We start from the raw sequence: 16,926 nt of genomic DNA, 5'->3' as shown, positions 1-16,926 counted from the left end.
TTTGACCGAAGGTACTCCAAGAGTGGGCGTAGTGTTCAGCGTTTGGCTAAAATTGATGGAGCTAGGTCTTGATATATGGAAACTTCCTCATCTCCCAGCTGTATGGACGGTCTATTTCTGGCCGCTGCAAAAATGGCCGCTGCATCAGGGTAAGCCAGTAGTCCACAGATCACATCCCTAGGAGGCTCCCCTTGCTGCGGTTTAGGTCTCAGTGCCCTGTGGATACGCTCAATTTGTATCGTTGCAGCTTGGTTCGGGCCGAGTAATTCCGTGAAAAGGTCGGAGGCCATCTTTGGGAGTAAATCTGGAGTGCAAGATTCTGAGAGTCCCTTAATCCTGATATTTTTGCGATGGCCACGATTTTCTTGATCTTCAATAAGGGTGAGAGAGCAATCAATATAGTCCTTATGCAGGGCCAGTTGAGATGCAGTGAGGTTGGCATGTGATTTGACTGAGGAGTAGGCTCCAGGGTAGAGACTCGGCCCTCCATATGCTGGAGTTCCGCTCTGATATCTGCTAGATGAGTGAGAACTGGGTCTAGGGCGGCAGCTAGGGCTTGATGTAAGAAAGACCTTGAGAAGGTGCTATCTTCTGCGCGGTCTTGGTCATTGTTGCTGTCTGCATCTGAGTCATTGCCCGTTTCAACTTCTCTATTATGATCAGGGGCCATTTTTAGCGATCTCGCAGGAGATTGTACATTTTTCTTCCTGGGATATTTTTGCACGTCTCCCTGGTGTTTAGCCATTTTAGGAGTACTTGAGAGTTCGGCGTTCTTGTCTTTGTTTGGTTTCACCATCATAAAGGATGCAATGCAAGTGAAATTCTTACACTTAACAGCAAAATCAATCCAATAGTACAGCAATAAAGCTGAAAGAATTTAATTGTCCTTGTATGACAGCATATATAATAATATATTAGTGTTTAACCACTTCAGTACCGAGACAATTTGTGGTCCAGGACCAGACACATTTTAGGTTTATTTTGTATGTGCGGTTTTGAGGTCTGTAACAGTTTTCTCATATGTCTCAGTCAACTAATTTTTGCGTCTTTTTTCGGGGACACATAGGGCTTTATTTTTATGTTGTTTTTATTTTCAAATGTGTTTTAATTTTTTTTATATCCGGGAAAATATAAACAAAATAGGAGGGAAATTGTGTCTGGTTTTCAATTTATTATTATTTTTTTATTTAATAACACAAAGTGTCATTGAAAAACTTTATAAAATAGTTTTTCCTCTCCGTTACGGTAATTTTTATTTTGTATGGTGTCGTCGGGGGTGGGGCTATAACCTTTAATAACAGCGTTTTATTAGTGTATTATTAATTTTTTTTATTATTTTATTTACATTTTTTTAAAAAACTTTTTTATTGTGTATATATATATATATATATTTCTTTTTTTTTCAGATTGTGTCCCCATAAGGTGATAAGAGACCTTTGGGGACATCTGATCACTTTTTTTTTTTTTTTTGTACTGGAGGCTGATTTCTCCTATAACTGAGGCTGGTACATTTAGCCTCAGTTGCAGGAGAAATCCAGCCTCCTGCACACTGTATATACAGTTTACTGAGCTGATCTGGGGTCCTGTAGGACTCAGCAGCTCTTGCAAGACTCTGCTCCCGGCGGATCACGTGACCGCCGGGTCCGAGGGCAGCCAAATTATAGCAGCGTCCATAGCTGTGTATACAGCGTTCATTCAGCACTGTATACACAGCGATCGAGAAGGCCGGGGAGGTAATAAATCTTCCCTGCCATCTCTCTGGGAGCTCCGGCTGAAGTTACAACCGGCTCCCAGCTTCAGTAGCTGCACGATCTCTGTGAAGCCACTGTGTTCTTACTGGACGTACAGGTACGTTCTGTCAGAACTAGGCAACCACTATCCGGACGTATACAGTCTATGGGTGGTCCGGAAGTGGTTAAAAGCGTTTTCCTAGCTTCCTTTCTCATCAGTTTTTCCTGCTGCCTCTTCTTCTCACCTCTTATATTCTTCAACAAGTTGGTGGGTGGGCTTTGACTGTTTGATGGACAGGACACTATGAAGTACCTCAACATATTAGATACAGACATTGCCTTTATCATAAGTGATTATTATTACTTGAAATCTATACAGTAAATGTACATTAGATTACACAAGCTTGTACAGAAAAAACTTATACATGACAATGAACTTGCAGTAAATGTAATGTCATCTTTGTGTTTACTCAAAAAGATAACTGACACTGCACAATCCTTTATCAGCAAACTACAATTAGAAGCCGATAACATCTCTGACAGCAAGCATATTCCAGAGAGCTCAGAACCTCTCCCCTCCAAAGAGCAATAAGTCACATCATCTGTCCTATAATGTTAGATAAGGAGAGACATGGGCTGTGGAACAAGGAAACAAAGTGAAAACAATGGAAGGAATAATTTCATGAATCAGGTAAACGATGCAGTATTTCTAAAGCAATGTATTTTGGAAAACTCTTGAATTTACAGAAGCAGCAGAATAGATAAGATCTTTGAGATGGGACAACCCCAATACGAAAAAATATAAAAGTAATAGAATTTTGTACACAACTTTAAAGAAAATGATCGGTACCTTCAATTGCAAATGGTTTTCCCACCGTCAGCAACTTGCATTCAGCATCAATAGAGACTTCATAGTCCAGGAGTGCTTTGTCCATGATAAAAGCATCTAATGTTTCCGGGTCATTCCTGTACACAATACAATAGTATAACATTTAATTTAGTTTCTGTGAATTAAACAGCAGTGATATATCAACAGTAACATGAACATATTTTCTAAGACCCTGCAGTTTTGCATCATAGGGTTTCTGGATATAATGTATGGTAACAGCCATAAATTTTGGTTACTTAGCAGGAAGGGGTTTGGCCTCCAGTGGCTCAAGAGATTTACTGCAATTTAAGCCAGAAACTGGAATAAAATACAGCTCAAATCTCTATCAGCTCATAGCTGGCATAGATTTAGGATTCATATGTATGGAGGGCAGAAGATGAACCTAATTTATCAAGAGCCATTAATCTCTCTCAATAAATTAGGAGAATCCTTTGATGGCACTGAGGAAATCAAGATGGGCACAGTAAATGAACCATCTTGATAAATTTGCCCCTAGTTGTTGATTTTTAATTTTACATCAAAAATTCATTGACAGATAGAAAAGCAGATACATAGATAGTAATTATGGACTGAATCCACTTGTTGCAGTTTTTTTCAACTACCTTGGATTGCTGCCTCATTCTTGACTCTATCAACAGACGATTATACAGATAAATCCTAGAAGACTGACACCCTTCCTTAATTAAGGATTTTAATTAGTGCTGTTCTTGACTCTCTATAGATAGATAGATAGCATGTGTCCACATTATACTCTCCACTTTACAAGAATAGTGCAGTGTGTGAATGTGCCGGGCCTGTGATTAAACACCATGGATGGCACATGTATAATATATATGTGCCTTCATGAACCCATTATTTTACTTCAGTGAGCCAGGGCTGCAAAATGGACATAAATAGCTCCTGACCTGGGAAACATGGTGGCTCAGTGGTTAGCACTGCAGTCTTGCAGTGCTGGAGTCCTGAATTCGAATCCTTCCAAGGACAACATCTCCAAGGAGTTTGTATGTTCTCCCTGTGTTTGTGTGGATTTCCTCCAATGACATACTGATAGGGAAAAATGTACATTTTGAGCTGTATAGGGGGCTCACCATCTGCATTTAAAAAAAAAAGAAATAAAAAAATAGGACCTGGCCTGAGTGTTACCTCAGGCTCACAACCCCATACACAGACCCATGATTATACATGGGCTTGTGTATGGGACCAAATAATAAAATGGATTAGAGAACTGGCAGTGAAAAACACAGCTAGCACACTGAGAATCCACATGCTCGTGTGCATGAAGTCTTCAGAGCTCTCTAAAAAACTAGGTAAGGGTCAGTGCACATAGAGTTTTTGTATGCTGATTTCGCCTCAAGATCAGCCTCCAAAAAAAGCCTTCCAATAGAACTCTAAAGGTTGGTTCACACTAGCGCTTGTATTCCGTCCGCAAGGAGTCCGCATGGAGACCCCCCCAAACGGAATACCAACGCTAATGCAAGCGCTGTGCAGTTAAGCACACGGAGCCCATAGACTATTCACAATTCATTCGTGTGGGCAGTACGCGGCAAGCACACGGAGCCCATTATAGTCTATGGGCTCCATGTACTTTGCAAGCACATCGCTTGCAATTGCGATTGAATTCTGTCCAGGGGGGTCTCCATGCGGACTCCTTGCAGACGGAATACAAGCGCTAGTGTGAATCAACCCTAACACTGATTTTTTTTTTTATATATGGACTTTGACTTATTTTCCAATTTGAAATCCCTTAGTACATAATAATGGTATGTATTTCTTGGTGCAGCACTGGAACTATGTCAGGAGTCATTGAATGAAGCTTTATACCAGGGGTAGGGAACCTTTGGCTCTCCAGCTGTTGCAAAACTACAACTCCCAGCATGCATACTTGCTCTGCTGTTCTTGGAACTCCCATGGAAGTAAATGGAGTATGTTGGGAGTTGTAGTTTCACAGCAGCTGGAGAGCCGAAGGTTCCCTACCCCTGCTTTATACTGTATGTGTATACACCAATACTGTATAAAGTCAAGGTTCAGCCCTGTCCATCTGTTGCATATTCCATGACCAAAATACAGTACTTTTGTCTGTTTGAACATACTCTAGTAACAAAACTTAATTCACCATGGCATGGCTCTTAAAATGATGTCAGAACTATCAGAACTGTACAAGGAGGCACTGTAAAATGTAATGTGTTGCAGAGGCAGAATTCCAATGTGTTAGTACTAGGGTTGAGCGATCGTAAATGTTCGGATTCCGATCGGCGATCGAGTAAATTTCACGATCGTGATTGGAATTCCGATCCCAATCTTTTCGGGCGGGGTCGAGATCAGAGGTTATTTCCCACAATGCTTGGCTACTGGCCAATCATTGTGGGAAAAGCTTAGCACCCATAGGAATGAATGGAAGAGGTCGGCCGCTTAACCCCCCTTAACCAAGAAGAACTGGGAGCGACAGCGGATCTGTGCAGGTAAGCGGATACCAGGGGGGATTTTTTCTTAATCACTACACAGCGTGGAGTCCAAAAATTAAAACAATTTTTGGACTACATGCTGTGTAGTGAATAGGATCGTTTTTAAAATTCGATCTTCGATTATTAAAAAAATCCCATTGACTTGCATTGGGATCGGAATTGGGATCAGGTTCAAATGGAAAATGATCGGAAATCAGATTTTAAAAACAATCCTGAAATTTCAAGATCGACTCAGCCCTAGTTAGTACCACACAAAACTCTAGCGCTGTCCAAAAAAAAGCTTTGTAATGCTGAAGGCCAATAAAGCAAGTAAAACCATGTTGTTTGAAGCTTTTCATGATGAATTGACTCTTGGGACATGATACATTGAGATGTAGGTATCAATCAGAATCAGGCATGACCTTGCTCAGTCTATATGTGTTGTTCAGAGATGGCCTAATTGGTATCAGAGGACCTGGAAAGTATCAAGATAATATTCTTATAACATATCACAACGACTACTGGCTTGAAATATTGACAACACACCGGGTGTGTCCATAAATTCATGTTACCAGGATCAAATTATATCCCTTCCATCAAAAAAATGTAGAAGGAAGCAGGATTCATCACACCATGCAAACCTGATTTAGTTCCCAATGGCCCAGTACTCAGTGGTGCATATATGTCCACTGACGTTATGCTGTATTATTTGGACAGCACAGCTATAGCATTTGCTGCTCTCTCTCATTCACGCTGACATGCTTCCCATTTTGAAAAGATGTTTAATATTTCTGGAAATCAGCTGCTATTTGTGTGGCCTGACTGAAATCCTATATAATAACTAGAGATGAGCGAACAGTAAAATATTCGATATTTGTTTCGAATAGCCCCTCAATATTCGACTATTTGAACGAATATCGAACCCCATTATAGTTTATGGGGAAAAAATGCTCATTTCAGGGGATCCCACTTTTCGACTCAGGAGAGTCACCAAGTCCACTATGACACCCCAGGAAATGATGTCAACACCCTGGAATGCAACTGGGACAGCAGGGGAAGCATGTCTGGGAGTATCTAACATGCCCAAGTCACTGTATTATGTCAGGATCCCTGTCAGCTTGCAATATGCGCAAGCTGACTTTTTCCCGTAGGAATGCATTGACCAGCGTTGATTGGCCGAATGCCATACAGAGTACAGCATTCGGCCAATCAACGCTGGTTCTGTCGAAGGCTCGTCTGTGAGGAGGCAGAGTCTAAGATCAGACCAGAATGGAGACTGCTGTGGACCGATCTTAGACTCTGCCTCCTCCGGCAGAACCGACGTTGATTGTCCGAATGCTGTACTGTGTATAGCATTCGGCCAATCAACGCTGGTCAATGCATTCCTATGCCGAGGTGTAGCAGTGCTGGCCGTGCGCTCAGTGCTGGCCGTGCGCTGGCCGATGCAGCAGATCTGAGTGTGCAGCAGGGTTCAGCGCATCTCTGATGCAGCAGAGCTGAGTGTGCAGCAGGGTTCAGTGCACACTCAGCTCTGCTACATCTCTGATGCAGCAGAGCAGAGTGTGCAGCAGGGTTCAGCACATCTCTGATGCAGTAGAGCTGAGTGTGCAGCAGGGTTCAGCGGCTCTCCAGTGTAACAGTGCTGGCCATACGCTCAGCTCGGCTACTCTGGAGATGCAGCCAAGCTGAGCGCACAGCCAGCTCTGCTGCATCTCCGGAGTAGACGAGCTGAGCGCATGGCCAGCACTGCTACATCTCGGCATACGAATGCATTGACCAGCATTGATTGGCCCGAATGCCATACAGAGTACAGCATTTGGCCAATCAACGCTGGTTCTGCCGAAGGAGGCGGAGACTAAGATCGGACCACAGCAGTCTCCATTCTGGTTCGATCTTAGACTCTGCCTCCTCACAGACGAGCCTCCGGCAGAACCAGCGTTGATTGGCCGAATGCTGTACTCTGTATGGCATTTGGCCAATCAATGCTGGTCAATGCATTCCTAGGGAAAAAGTCAGCTCGCGCATATCGCAAGCTGACAGGGATCCCGACCAGATAGAGTCCCAAATATCTGGGTGAGTAACATTCCCACCTAAATAAAGGTAATCCCTAGCTAACCCTGCCTGTAGATCTGTCCCTGTCTCACAGTCACATAGTTCACAGTCTCAAATTAACCGAATGTTAAATCCACCATTCGTATAAAGTGGAGGTCACCTGATTTAGCCAGCCAATTACTTTTTCCGATTTTTTTTCAATGCCTTCATTGTCGTAGTTCCTGTCCCACCTCCCCTGCGCAGTTATTGGTGCAAAAAAAGCACCAGGGAAGGTGGGAGGGGACACAAATTTTTAGTGCGTTTGCCTCGTGGTATTCGATTGGAATCGAATACCTGGAACGGCCTGATATTCGATTGAATATCTATTAGATCGAACAGTGTTCGCTCATCTCTAATAATAACCCATTCAGACCCATTGCTAACATTTTGTTTTTCTCCATGTCATCATATGCAGACATCATAGAGGTCTAATGGATGTAGAGGGCATTTCTAATCAAATATAATAACATAAAAGATGAAACATTTTTATTTTCACCATATTTTGGTTGTTTTTTTTAATTTTTTTTTATCTAATTGTATTCTTTAATTATTTACAGTATATGCATATTCTCTAAAAGAAAAAATATCCTTGTACCGTGTTAGCCAGTGGATATGAAATGAAAGACATTTTTTGAGAGAAGTCCTCAGTAGTTGATACCTTTTTTAATGGCTAACTTAAAAAGTTTTTTGATGACATATCGAGCTTTCGAGACTATAGAGGTCTCTTCATCAGGATGGTATAACACAATTTCTGAAGGTAGGCATATATATATGCCTACCTTCAGAAATTGTGTTATACCATCCTGATGAAGAGACCTCTATAGTCTTGAAAGCTCGATGTTGCATATTCTCTAGTCAGACTTGCCAAGTACCGGGACCTACCATCAAGGACCCGGGAATTGCGGTTTTTACTGCAACCTTATCTGGATATCTCTCTCAAATTGAGAACTTTTAGGGCTAGTTCACACGTGAGTATAAGGGGAGGTTTTTGACAGCGGATTTCGCATCCAAAACCTCCCCTTATAATGGTGGTCTATGGAGACCGCCGGGCTTCTGTTCTCCGCTAGCGGCGAGCTGCTGCTAGCGGAGAAAAGAAGCGACATGCTCTTTCTTCAGGCGGAAGCCGCGCGGGCTGCGCCGCACGGCTTCCGCCCGGCTGCAGCACCCTCCATGTTGGCTCATTCATTTGAGCCGACAGCGGAGGTGAAAGCCGCGACCGCGATGGTCGCGGCGGGCGGGTTTTGACAAGAGAGATCCATATAAAGTAACGGGGCCAATCCTCATGGTCCTGTGAACTGTGGTTTTCACCGCACAACTATCTTATTAGCTATTGTGCTCATTTACATATCGTGCCTCCTGATGAACCGTGGGGGAAACGCGTAGGTTATAGTGAGGAGGGGGGTAGAGCAGTGTCTGTAGCCTTACAGTCTCTCCCTAGTGGATAGACGGGGTAGAGATTTATTGTTTACAAGCTGATAGACCAGTCGAGTCTCTCCAGTTTAACCCCCGCTTTACCTCCTCACTGCTTGTAGTAGGGTTGTGAGTGTGGATACTGTGTCACTTTAATTAGAACAGCTATATAGGAGCAGAAGTCTATGATATCAAGGACAGGGTGGGCTAGAAATATTTGAGAGGGTTACTGCCCACTGTCACTCGACTGCTCAGGAAAGCTGTATCACACTGCCTCACTTTATAAACCCTTTTGTTTTTATTTGGGTCCATGTTTTTTATCTATAAAGAAATAAATAGAGATGAGCGAACAGTGTTCTATCGAACACATGTTCGATCGGATATCAGGGTGTTCGCCATGTTCGAATCGAATCGAACACCACGTGGTAAAGTGCGCCAAAATTCGATTCCCCTCCCACCTTCCCTGGCGCCTTTTTTGCACCAATAACAGCGCAGGGGAGGTGGGACAGGAACTACGACACTGGGGGCATTGAAAAAAATTGGAAAAAGTCATTGGCTGCCGAAATCAGGTGACCTCCATTTTAGACGAATAGTGGATTTCAAATCCGGGTCATATGAGAATGTGAACTTTGTGACTATGAGACAGGGATAGCTGTACAGGCAGGGATAGCTAGGGATAACCTTTATTTAGGGGGGAATGTTATTAAAAATAACTTTTTGGGGCTCTATCGGGTGTGTAATTGTGATTTTTGTGAGATAAACTTTTTCCCATAGGGATGCATTGGCCAGCGCTGATTGGCCGAATTCCGTACTCTGGCCAATCAGTGCTGGCCAATGCATTCTATTAGCTTGATGAAGCAGAGTGTGCACAAGGGTTCAAGCGCACCCTCGGCTCTGATGTAGCAGAGCCGAGGCTGCACAAGGGTTCAAGCGCACCCTCGGCTCTGATGTAGGAGAGCCGAGGGTGCACTTGAACCCTTGTGCACCCTCAGCTCTGCTACATCAGAGCCGAGGGTGCGCTTGAACCCTTGTGCACACTCTGCTTCATCAAGCTAATAGAATGCATTGGCCAGCGCTGATTGGCCAATGTATTCTATTAGCCTGATGAAGTAGAGCTGAATGTGTGTGCTAAGCACACACATTCAGCTGTACTTCATCGGGCTAATAGAATGCATTGGCCAGTGCTGATTGGCCAGAGTACGGAACTCGACCAATCAGCGCTGGCTCTGCTGGAGGAGGCGGAGTCTAAGATCGCTCCACACCAGTCTCCATTCAGGTCCGACCTTAGACTCCGCCTCCTCCGGCAGAGCCAGCGCTGATTGGCCGAAGGCTGGCCAATGCATTCCTATGCGAATGCAGAGACTTAGCAGTGCTGAGTCAGTTTTGCTCAACTACACATCTGATGCACACTCGGCACTGCTACATCAGATGTAGCAATCTGATGTAGCAGAGCCGAGGGTGCACTAGAACCCCTGTGCAAACTCAGTTCACGCTAATAGAATGCATTGGCCAGCGCTGATTGGCCAATGCATTCTATTAGCCCGATGAAGTAGAGCTGAATGTGTGTGCTAAGCACACACATTCAGCACTGCTTCATCAAGCCAATACAATGCATTAGCCAGTGCTGATTGGCCAGAGTACGGAATTCGGCCAATCAGCGCTGGCTCTGCTGGAGGAGGCGGAGTCTAAGGTCGCTCCACACCAGTCTCCATTCAGGTCCGACCTTAGACTCCGCCTCCTCCAGCAGAGCCAGCGCTGATTGGCCGAATTCCGTACTCTGGCCAATCAGCACTGGCTAATGCATTGTATTGGCGTGATGAAGCAGTGCTGAATGAGTGTGCTTAGCACACACATTCAGCTCTACTTCATCGGGCTAATAGAATGCATTGGCCAATCAGCGCTGGCCAATGCATTCTATTAGCGTGAACTGAGTTTGCACAGGGGTTCTAGTGCACCCTCGGCTCTGCTACATCAGATTGCTACATCTGATGTAGCAGTGCCGAGTGTGCATCAGATGTGTAGTTGAGCAAAACTGACTCAGCACTGCTAAGTCTGCATTCGCATAGGAATGCATTGGCCAGCCTTCGGCCAATCAGCGCTGGCTCTGCCGGAGGAGGCGGAGTCTAAGGTCGGACCTGAATGGAGACTGGTGTGGAGCGACCTTAGACTCCGCCTCCTCCAGCAGAGCCAGCGCTGATTGGCCGAATTCCGTACTCTGGCCAATCAGCACTGGCTAATGCATTGTATTGGCTTGATGAAGCAGTGCTGAATGTGTGTGCTTAGCACACACATTCAGCTCTACTTCATCGGGCTAATAGAATGCATTGGCCAGCGCTGATTGGCCGAATTCCGTACTCTGGCCAATCAGCACTGGCTAATGCATTGTATTGGCTTGATGAAGCAGTGCTGAATGTGTGTGCTTAGCACACACATTCAGCTCTACTTCATCGGGCTAATAGAATGCATTGGCCAATCAGCGCTGGCCAATGCATTCTATTAGCGTGAACTGAGTTTGCACAGGGGTTCTAGTGCACCCTCGGCTCTGCTACATCAGATTGCTACATCTGATGTAGCAGTGCCGAGTGTGCATCAGATGTGTAGTTGAGCAAAACTGACTCAGCACTGCTAAGTCTGCATTCGCATAGGAATGCATTGGCCAGCCTTCGGCCAATCAGCGCTGGCTCTGCCGGAGGAGGCGGAGTCTAAGGTCGGACCTGAATGGAGACTGGTGTGGAGCTATCTTAGACTCCGCCTCCTCCAGCAGAGCCAGCGCTGATTGGTCGAGTTCCGTACTCTGGCCAATCAGCACTGGCCAATGCATTTCTATGGGGAAAAGTTAGCTTGCGAAAATCGCAAACTGACAGGGATTTCCATGAAATAAAGTGACTTTTATGCCCCCAGACATGCTTCCCCTGCTGTCCCAGTGTCATTCCAGGGTGTTGGTATCATTTCCTGGGGTGTCATAGTGGACTTGGTGACCCTCCAGACACGAATTTGGGTTTCCCCCTTAACGAGTTTATGTTCCCCATAGACTATAATGGGGTTCGAAACCCATTCGAACACTCGAACATTTTAGTGTTCGCTCATCTCTAGAAATAAAGGTTATATTTTATTTTAGATAGGGAATTTTTTCAGTGTACTGAAATAGCTCTCTTCTTAGCAGTACATGTTTGCAGTCAGTAATGAGGGATGGTTGTAAATAAATTAGCACAGTATCACTGGAAGATGCACAAAATGAAGCTGATGTAACAGAGCTGGATTTGATAAGTGATGACAATCACAAACTTGCATGCTACAGGACCAAGAGTCAGCTTGCAATAAACTCCATTTTAGGTCTGTGTTACATACAGAGGTAACAGACTTCCCATCTCAGCCCTTATCAGCAAAATTCAATTAAAAGACTGATAACTGGAAGAGGGAGATAAATGGCTCAGAAATACAAGCACCAAGCACTCAGCTCCCCCTCCCTCCTGACAGCAGTAAGCTACATCACTTGCCCTGGGTAGAGAGATAAGATCACCCTCAGGCCCGTGGTTATGGAAACACAGTGAAACACAATGAAGTGAATAATCTCAGATAATAGCCAAACAAAGCAGTTTTGCTGAAGCAATGTATTTAGGAAATGTCTTAAATCCACATAAGCTAGCAGTATAGATAGGATCCTTGAGATGGGACAACCCCTTTAAGGTTAGTGTCATACATAGGGGAAGATTTACTATTGTTGTTCCAATTATACATGCATCTTGTATGAAATAAAGTTTTTCCAAATTGCTAAATAAATGGGCATGACTTCATTGGTTTAAATGCCATATTGTACCAAATTGCTGGCCCTAAATAATCCAAATAATAGGTGGTATAAACAGACTACACAATCTGAAGAAAACCAGGTTTGTCATCCAGCATCAACCACTATGAAAGGAGAATATTTGGACTGCCTGTCTGATCATCTCAACCTTAAACTTTTACATTATAGATGTAGCAGAAGTGGTTTGATGTTAGAATGCTTTAACTTGACTCTTTCAATGGTTTTTCTATGGCTTTTCCTAGTTTATATAAAAGTTGTCAGTGTCAAGTTAAAGGGGTTCTACAGGCTAAAAAATATTGAAATCATCTATCCTAATGATAAGTCACCAATTTCAGATAGATGAGGGTCTAATGTCCAGCACTCCCACCGATCAGCTGATCTCAACAGCCGATACACAGAGAGTGTAGCAGGAAGTAGACAGTTGTATTCTGCGTGTAGTGACTACAGCTTAGTTTCCATTTCCGTCAGTGGGAGCTGATCTGCAATACCTTGTTTTGGCCACTACGATGATAACAGAACTGCTTGCTTCCTGTTCCATTCTCTATGCATCAGCTGCTGACACCAGCTGATTAAAGGGGGCGCCAGGTGTTGGACCCTCATTGATTTGTTACTGATCCTTAGGATAGGTCATCAAAAATTTTATCCAAAACACCCCTTTAAGCACATTTTCCATATTTGTTTACAGGCAACCGGACATTGATTTACTGTAGCAGTTACATGCTGGCTGTCTATAAACAAAGGCCGGGAAAACACAGGGAGAGCCAATGGTGGTTCACCTGGAGGATGAAGAGATGAGTATGAGGTGAGATGTTTTTAATGCATTTTAAAGATGGCTAACCCCTTTAACACGTAGAGAACATATGTAGCTCAACAAGAATAGTAGAAAGGTGTCAATTACTTCAGAAAGGCAACTCCTTCAGATGTGGATGGGGTGTTATATCTTCTCATGTATTCATGCATCTCTGGAAAGCTCTTCTTTACATAGTCTTCAGCACTGCTCTCTTTCACTGTTCCAAATCGAAACCCTTGGGAGGGATGATGAAGCTATAAAACACAGATTATATTGTTATTGCCTTGTTATAGAATAATCAGAGATGGCATTTTCTTTTTGTTACATAAATGACAATTGAAGATGAAATGACATTTGGAAAAATACAGATGCATACAGAGATAAATTCAAAGCACAGCCCATAATCAGGATATAAACATTGCAAACACCATCATACTACATATTGTGCTATAATATATTATATTATGTTTTAATGTTACCTTGTAAGATGGTTGAAAAAAATTAGCTATTTTCCAACTCTGATTTATCAAGGTAAGTACTGTAGTGATACAATAGATAAGCTAGTTGTACTTATGAAATGTAATACTATGCAACAAGTCATCTTCATGATCTAGCAGAGCAAAACATGTTATCTGGCAATATGTACCTCCATATGGTGTGATGTCTATTTTTTTTAAGCAGGATGTTAAACCACACATCTAACCCTACCCAATTACCTTTGGCCCACCCAATCCTGCCTGGTTGCCTTTACCCTTCAGAGTACTAGTGCCCATCTTGTGTAACAGAGTGGTGGTGCCCCATCATTTCCCCTTTTATTAGTGCTCTCTCTACACAGTGACCATGCCTCCTTAATACCATTCTTAAAGCCTAACTAAACCTTCAGACAACTTTTGATTTTCTGGCAGTATTTGTGTCATTAATATATTTGTAAAATACTTTATTAACAAATGTTGGCTCCTTTCTGTGAAATCCTACATTTTTTTCAATCTTTCCTTTGTGTCTGTACTGCGATCTGCTTCTGCGTCTTACTGTGGATAGAGTAGGGGGCTGTGTAATATGTATAGAATGAGGGTGGGGGGAGGGTGACTTCAAAGTTACTATCTATAAAGTGCACTTTTGCTGTGATATGAAATAGGAGCTTTTCTTCATTCATGTAATAAGGCTGCAGTGCTATCTAAATTATTTCCAGAGATATCACTGATTGAAAAAACAGTGGGGATTAGGATATTTATATTATATATATTATACAGCTGCACATAAATATAATATTATATCGTATATATTATACAGCTGCATAGAAATATCCTAATCCTGACTGTGTTTTTAACCAGTGATATGTCTGGAAATAGTTTAGATAGCACAGATTTCAGCAACAATGTAGGGTGGGCAAAAAAGAACCTTGTCATGCTAGATGAGATTGGGTTTAGCTTCTGAATAAACTGGAGTCATGTTGTAACGTCTCTGCCTGTTCGGGTCACTGCGCCACCCTCCGCTTGCATGCTGCAGTGCAGGAGGCGTGTGCAGTTTCATTCCTTGCTTAGAGTTTTTGGTTGCACTGTGTGAACATGGATCTATTTCTGTAAATGATTTTTCACTAAACCTGTCTGCCTTCACCTTCATTTCCCTCTGTTCCTCTAATAGTTAAGTTTAACCTTGCCCTGTGATTGACAGCCTATCCGCCTATCAACTCCAGGGTGGGTTCTTCCTCCCTATTTATTCTTGGCTGTCATTCACATTGGTGCTTGCTATTGCCTAGTATTATGATTCTTGACCTCTGGCTTTCTCTATTAACTACTCTTTTGGATATTGATTTTGACACTGCATTGCTCGACTGTTAACAAACCCGTGTCTTGCTGACCTCCTTTTGTTGTTGTTTGTCTTGTCTGCGTTTTGTGTTTCACATATATAGGACAGGTCCGTCACCAAGTTGCCGCCTATTATGTAGGATAGGACCAGGCAAGCAGCAAGGGACAGTGGGGGGTTTCAGCTTAGGGCTCACTGTCTCTTGTGCCCCTTTCCCAGAGTTTCCAGTAGCTACTGGGGAATTGCTCCTATTGCAATTCCCTTACACATGTGCTCTCTTAGGGTAAATTCACACAGGTTTTTTGGACCGGAACCTGAGGCGGAGGCCGACTCAGGCTCCGCTCCAAAAAATGGGTAGCTGCGACTGAATGCCGGTGCACTTCATCGGCATCCAGTCAAGCACTCCGCTCGGGATTAGGCCAATGAATGAGTGTCTTCAGACTGAATCGTGAGGCAAATTAGCCTGAAGAATGAGCATCTAGCTTCTTTTTCCGGCTCATTGAAAAAACACCTGACCGACTCCCATTGATTTCAATAGGAGCCATCTTTTTGGTCAGGATTTTGAGGCGGATATGGTCTCAAAATCCTGACCAAAAAACCCTGTGTGAACTTACCCTAAGGGACTGTTCACATGTGATTTTGATAATCCATTTACCTGATCAGCATTTGGGTGCTTTCACGCCAGGTTTTTTTGTTTTCTATAAGAAGAGGTCTTTTTTTGCTGCATATAGCTAAACCAATTCTTTGTCTAAAACAAAAAATGTGGTGTAACAGCAAGTTTAAGGCTAAGGCCCTACGTGGTGTCCCGCAGGAAAAAAACACTGCAGGAAAAACCGCGGCAGCAACACATTACTGTTCTTCCTGCAGCACTTTGCACAGAAAGTTCACAAAGGTTTACTCTGCAGACTTTCTACTTCAATTACAAAAACTACAGGGAAACTGACGGTGTTTCCGTGGTATAATTGACAATTTGCAACGATTTTGGAAATCGCAGCGTTTCTGCTGCACGTATTTTACCGCAAAGTGGGTATGGAATTCTCTCATCCACTGTGCTGTGACTGTAAAACGCAGTATTTTTCCGTAGCATTAATGCCACATGGGACCCCGACAAAGGTGGCAAAAATCAGATGCTATGAATGGATGATGTCGTCTCCAGCAAATTTTTCTGGATACCCAATTTAAGCAGTGCAAACCTAGAACTGCCCCAATAGATGGAGTGTAACCCACTCTTTATTTTCCACCTCAGCAAATCATCCATTTTCATACAGTGAAAAAGGAGAAAGGTCACCACCTTCTTTAGGAAAATACATTATGACATTTATTGATAAAAACTTGTATTTGGATAGCTTCACAACTTTTTTTGTGACTGGAAGTAACAGTAACGTGTCACCTTCTGGGTTACAATGCAATTCTATTCACTAAGGTAGGGTTCACACTACCTTTGGTGTCTGCTCAGAAGGTGTCCGTTTAAAGAAAAAAACAAAAAACGGACTCCTATCATGTAAGTGATGGCTATCAGTTACTGTCGGTTATTTGTCTGTTGCCCATAGACAGGGGGAACTGGGGAATCCCCCGGTAGGCCCCGAGCCTTCACTATCAGTCCTCGTATTCCCGATGCAGATGCATTGACCAGGGGCCCGATCGGGATGTCAGGGACCAGTTCGGGCCCCTGGCCAATGCATATGCATTGAGAAAACAAGAACTGATAGTAGTTCGGGGCCGGATCTGTAACCTCGGGGCCCCAGGCTGCCGGCAGCACTTTAATGATTAAAGATGCCCAGCTGCCGGTAGTTTCCCAGGGCCCCGACACTTACACAGGGGCCTCCTGCCCGTGGAATACTTTCCCTATTAACACAGGGAAAGTATACATCGGGAGGACTGAAGACACCCTGTGCAGCAGCTGCAGCTTCCCCTATCGCGATCCTCCAACTCTCTATGCAGCCCGGAATTCCCCCCCTCCCAGCAAT

The 16,926-nt window shown here is 43.6% G+C and overlaps 1 protein-coding gene across 1 annotated transcript in view; it reads right to left on the bottom strand.

The window, feature by feature from the left end:
- Positions 1–16,926, bottom strand: part of GRIN3A (glutamate ionotropic receptor NMDA type subunit 3A) — a 307,052-nt gene that overhangs the window by 111,413 nt on the left and 178,713 nt on the right. Inside the window, exons 4-5 of the mRNA XM_075280357.1 lie at positions 13,265–13,410; positions 2,581–2,696 (exon numbers count right to left, since the gene is read on the bottom strand). Of these exons, the coding sequence (XP_075136458.1) occupies positions 2,581–2,696; positions 13,265–13,410 (262 nt within the window). The remainder of the gene's footprint in view (positions 1–2,580; positions 2,697–13,264; positions 13,411–16,926) is intronic.

The sequence above is a fragment of the Leptodactylus fuscus genome, chromosome 1 (assembly GCF_031893055.1).
Source record: "Leptodactylus fuscus isolate aLepFus1 chromosome 1, aLepFus1.hap2, whole genome shotgun sequence".
NCBI lineage: Eukaryota > Metazoa > Chordata > Amphibia > Anura > Leptodactylidae > Leptodactylus > Leptodactylus fuscus.
Note: the sequence above shows the minus strand (reverse complement) of the source record. Positions and strands in the feature narration are given on the sequence as shown.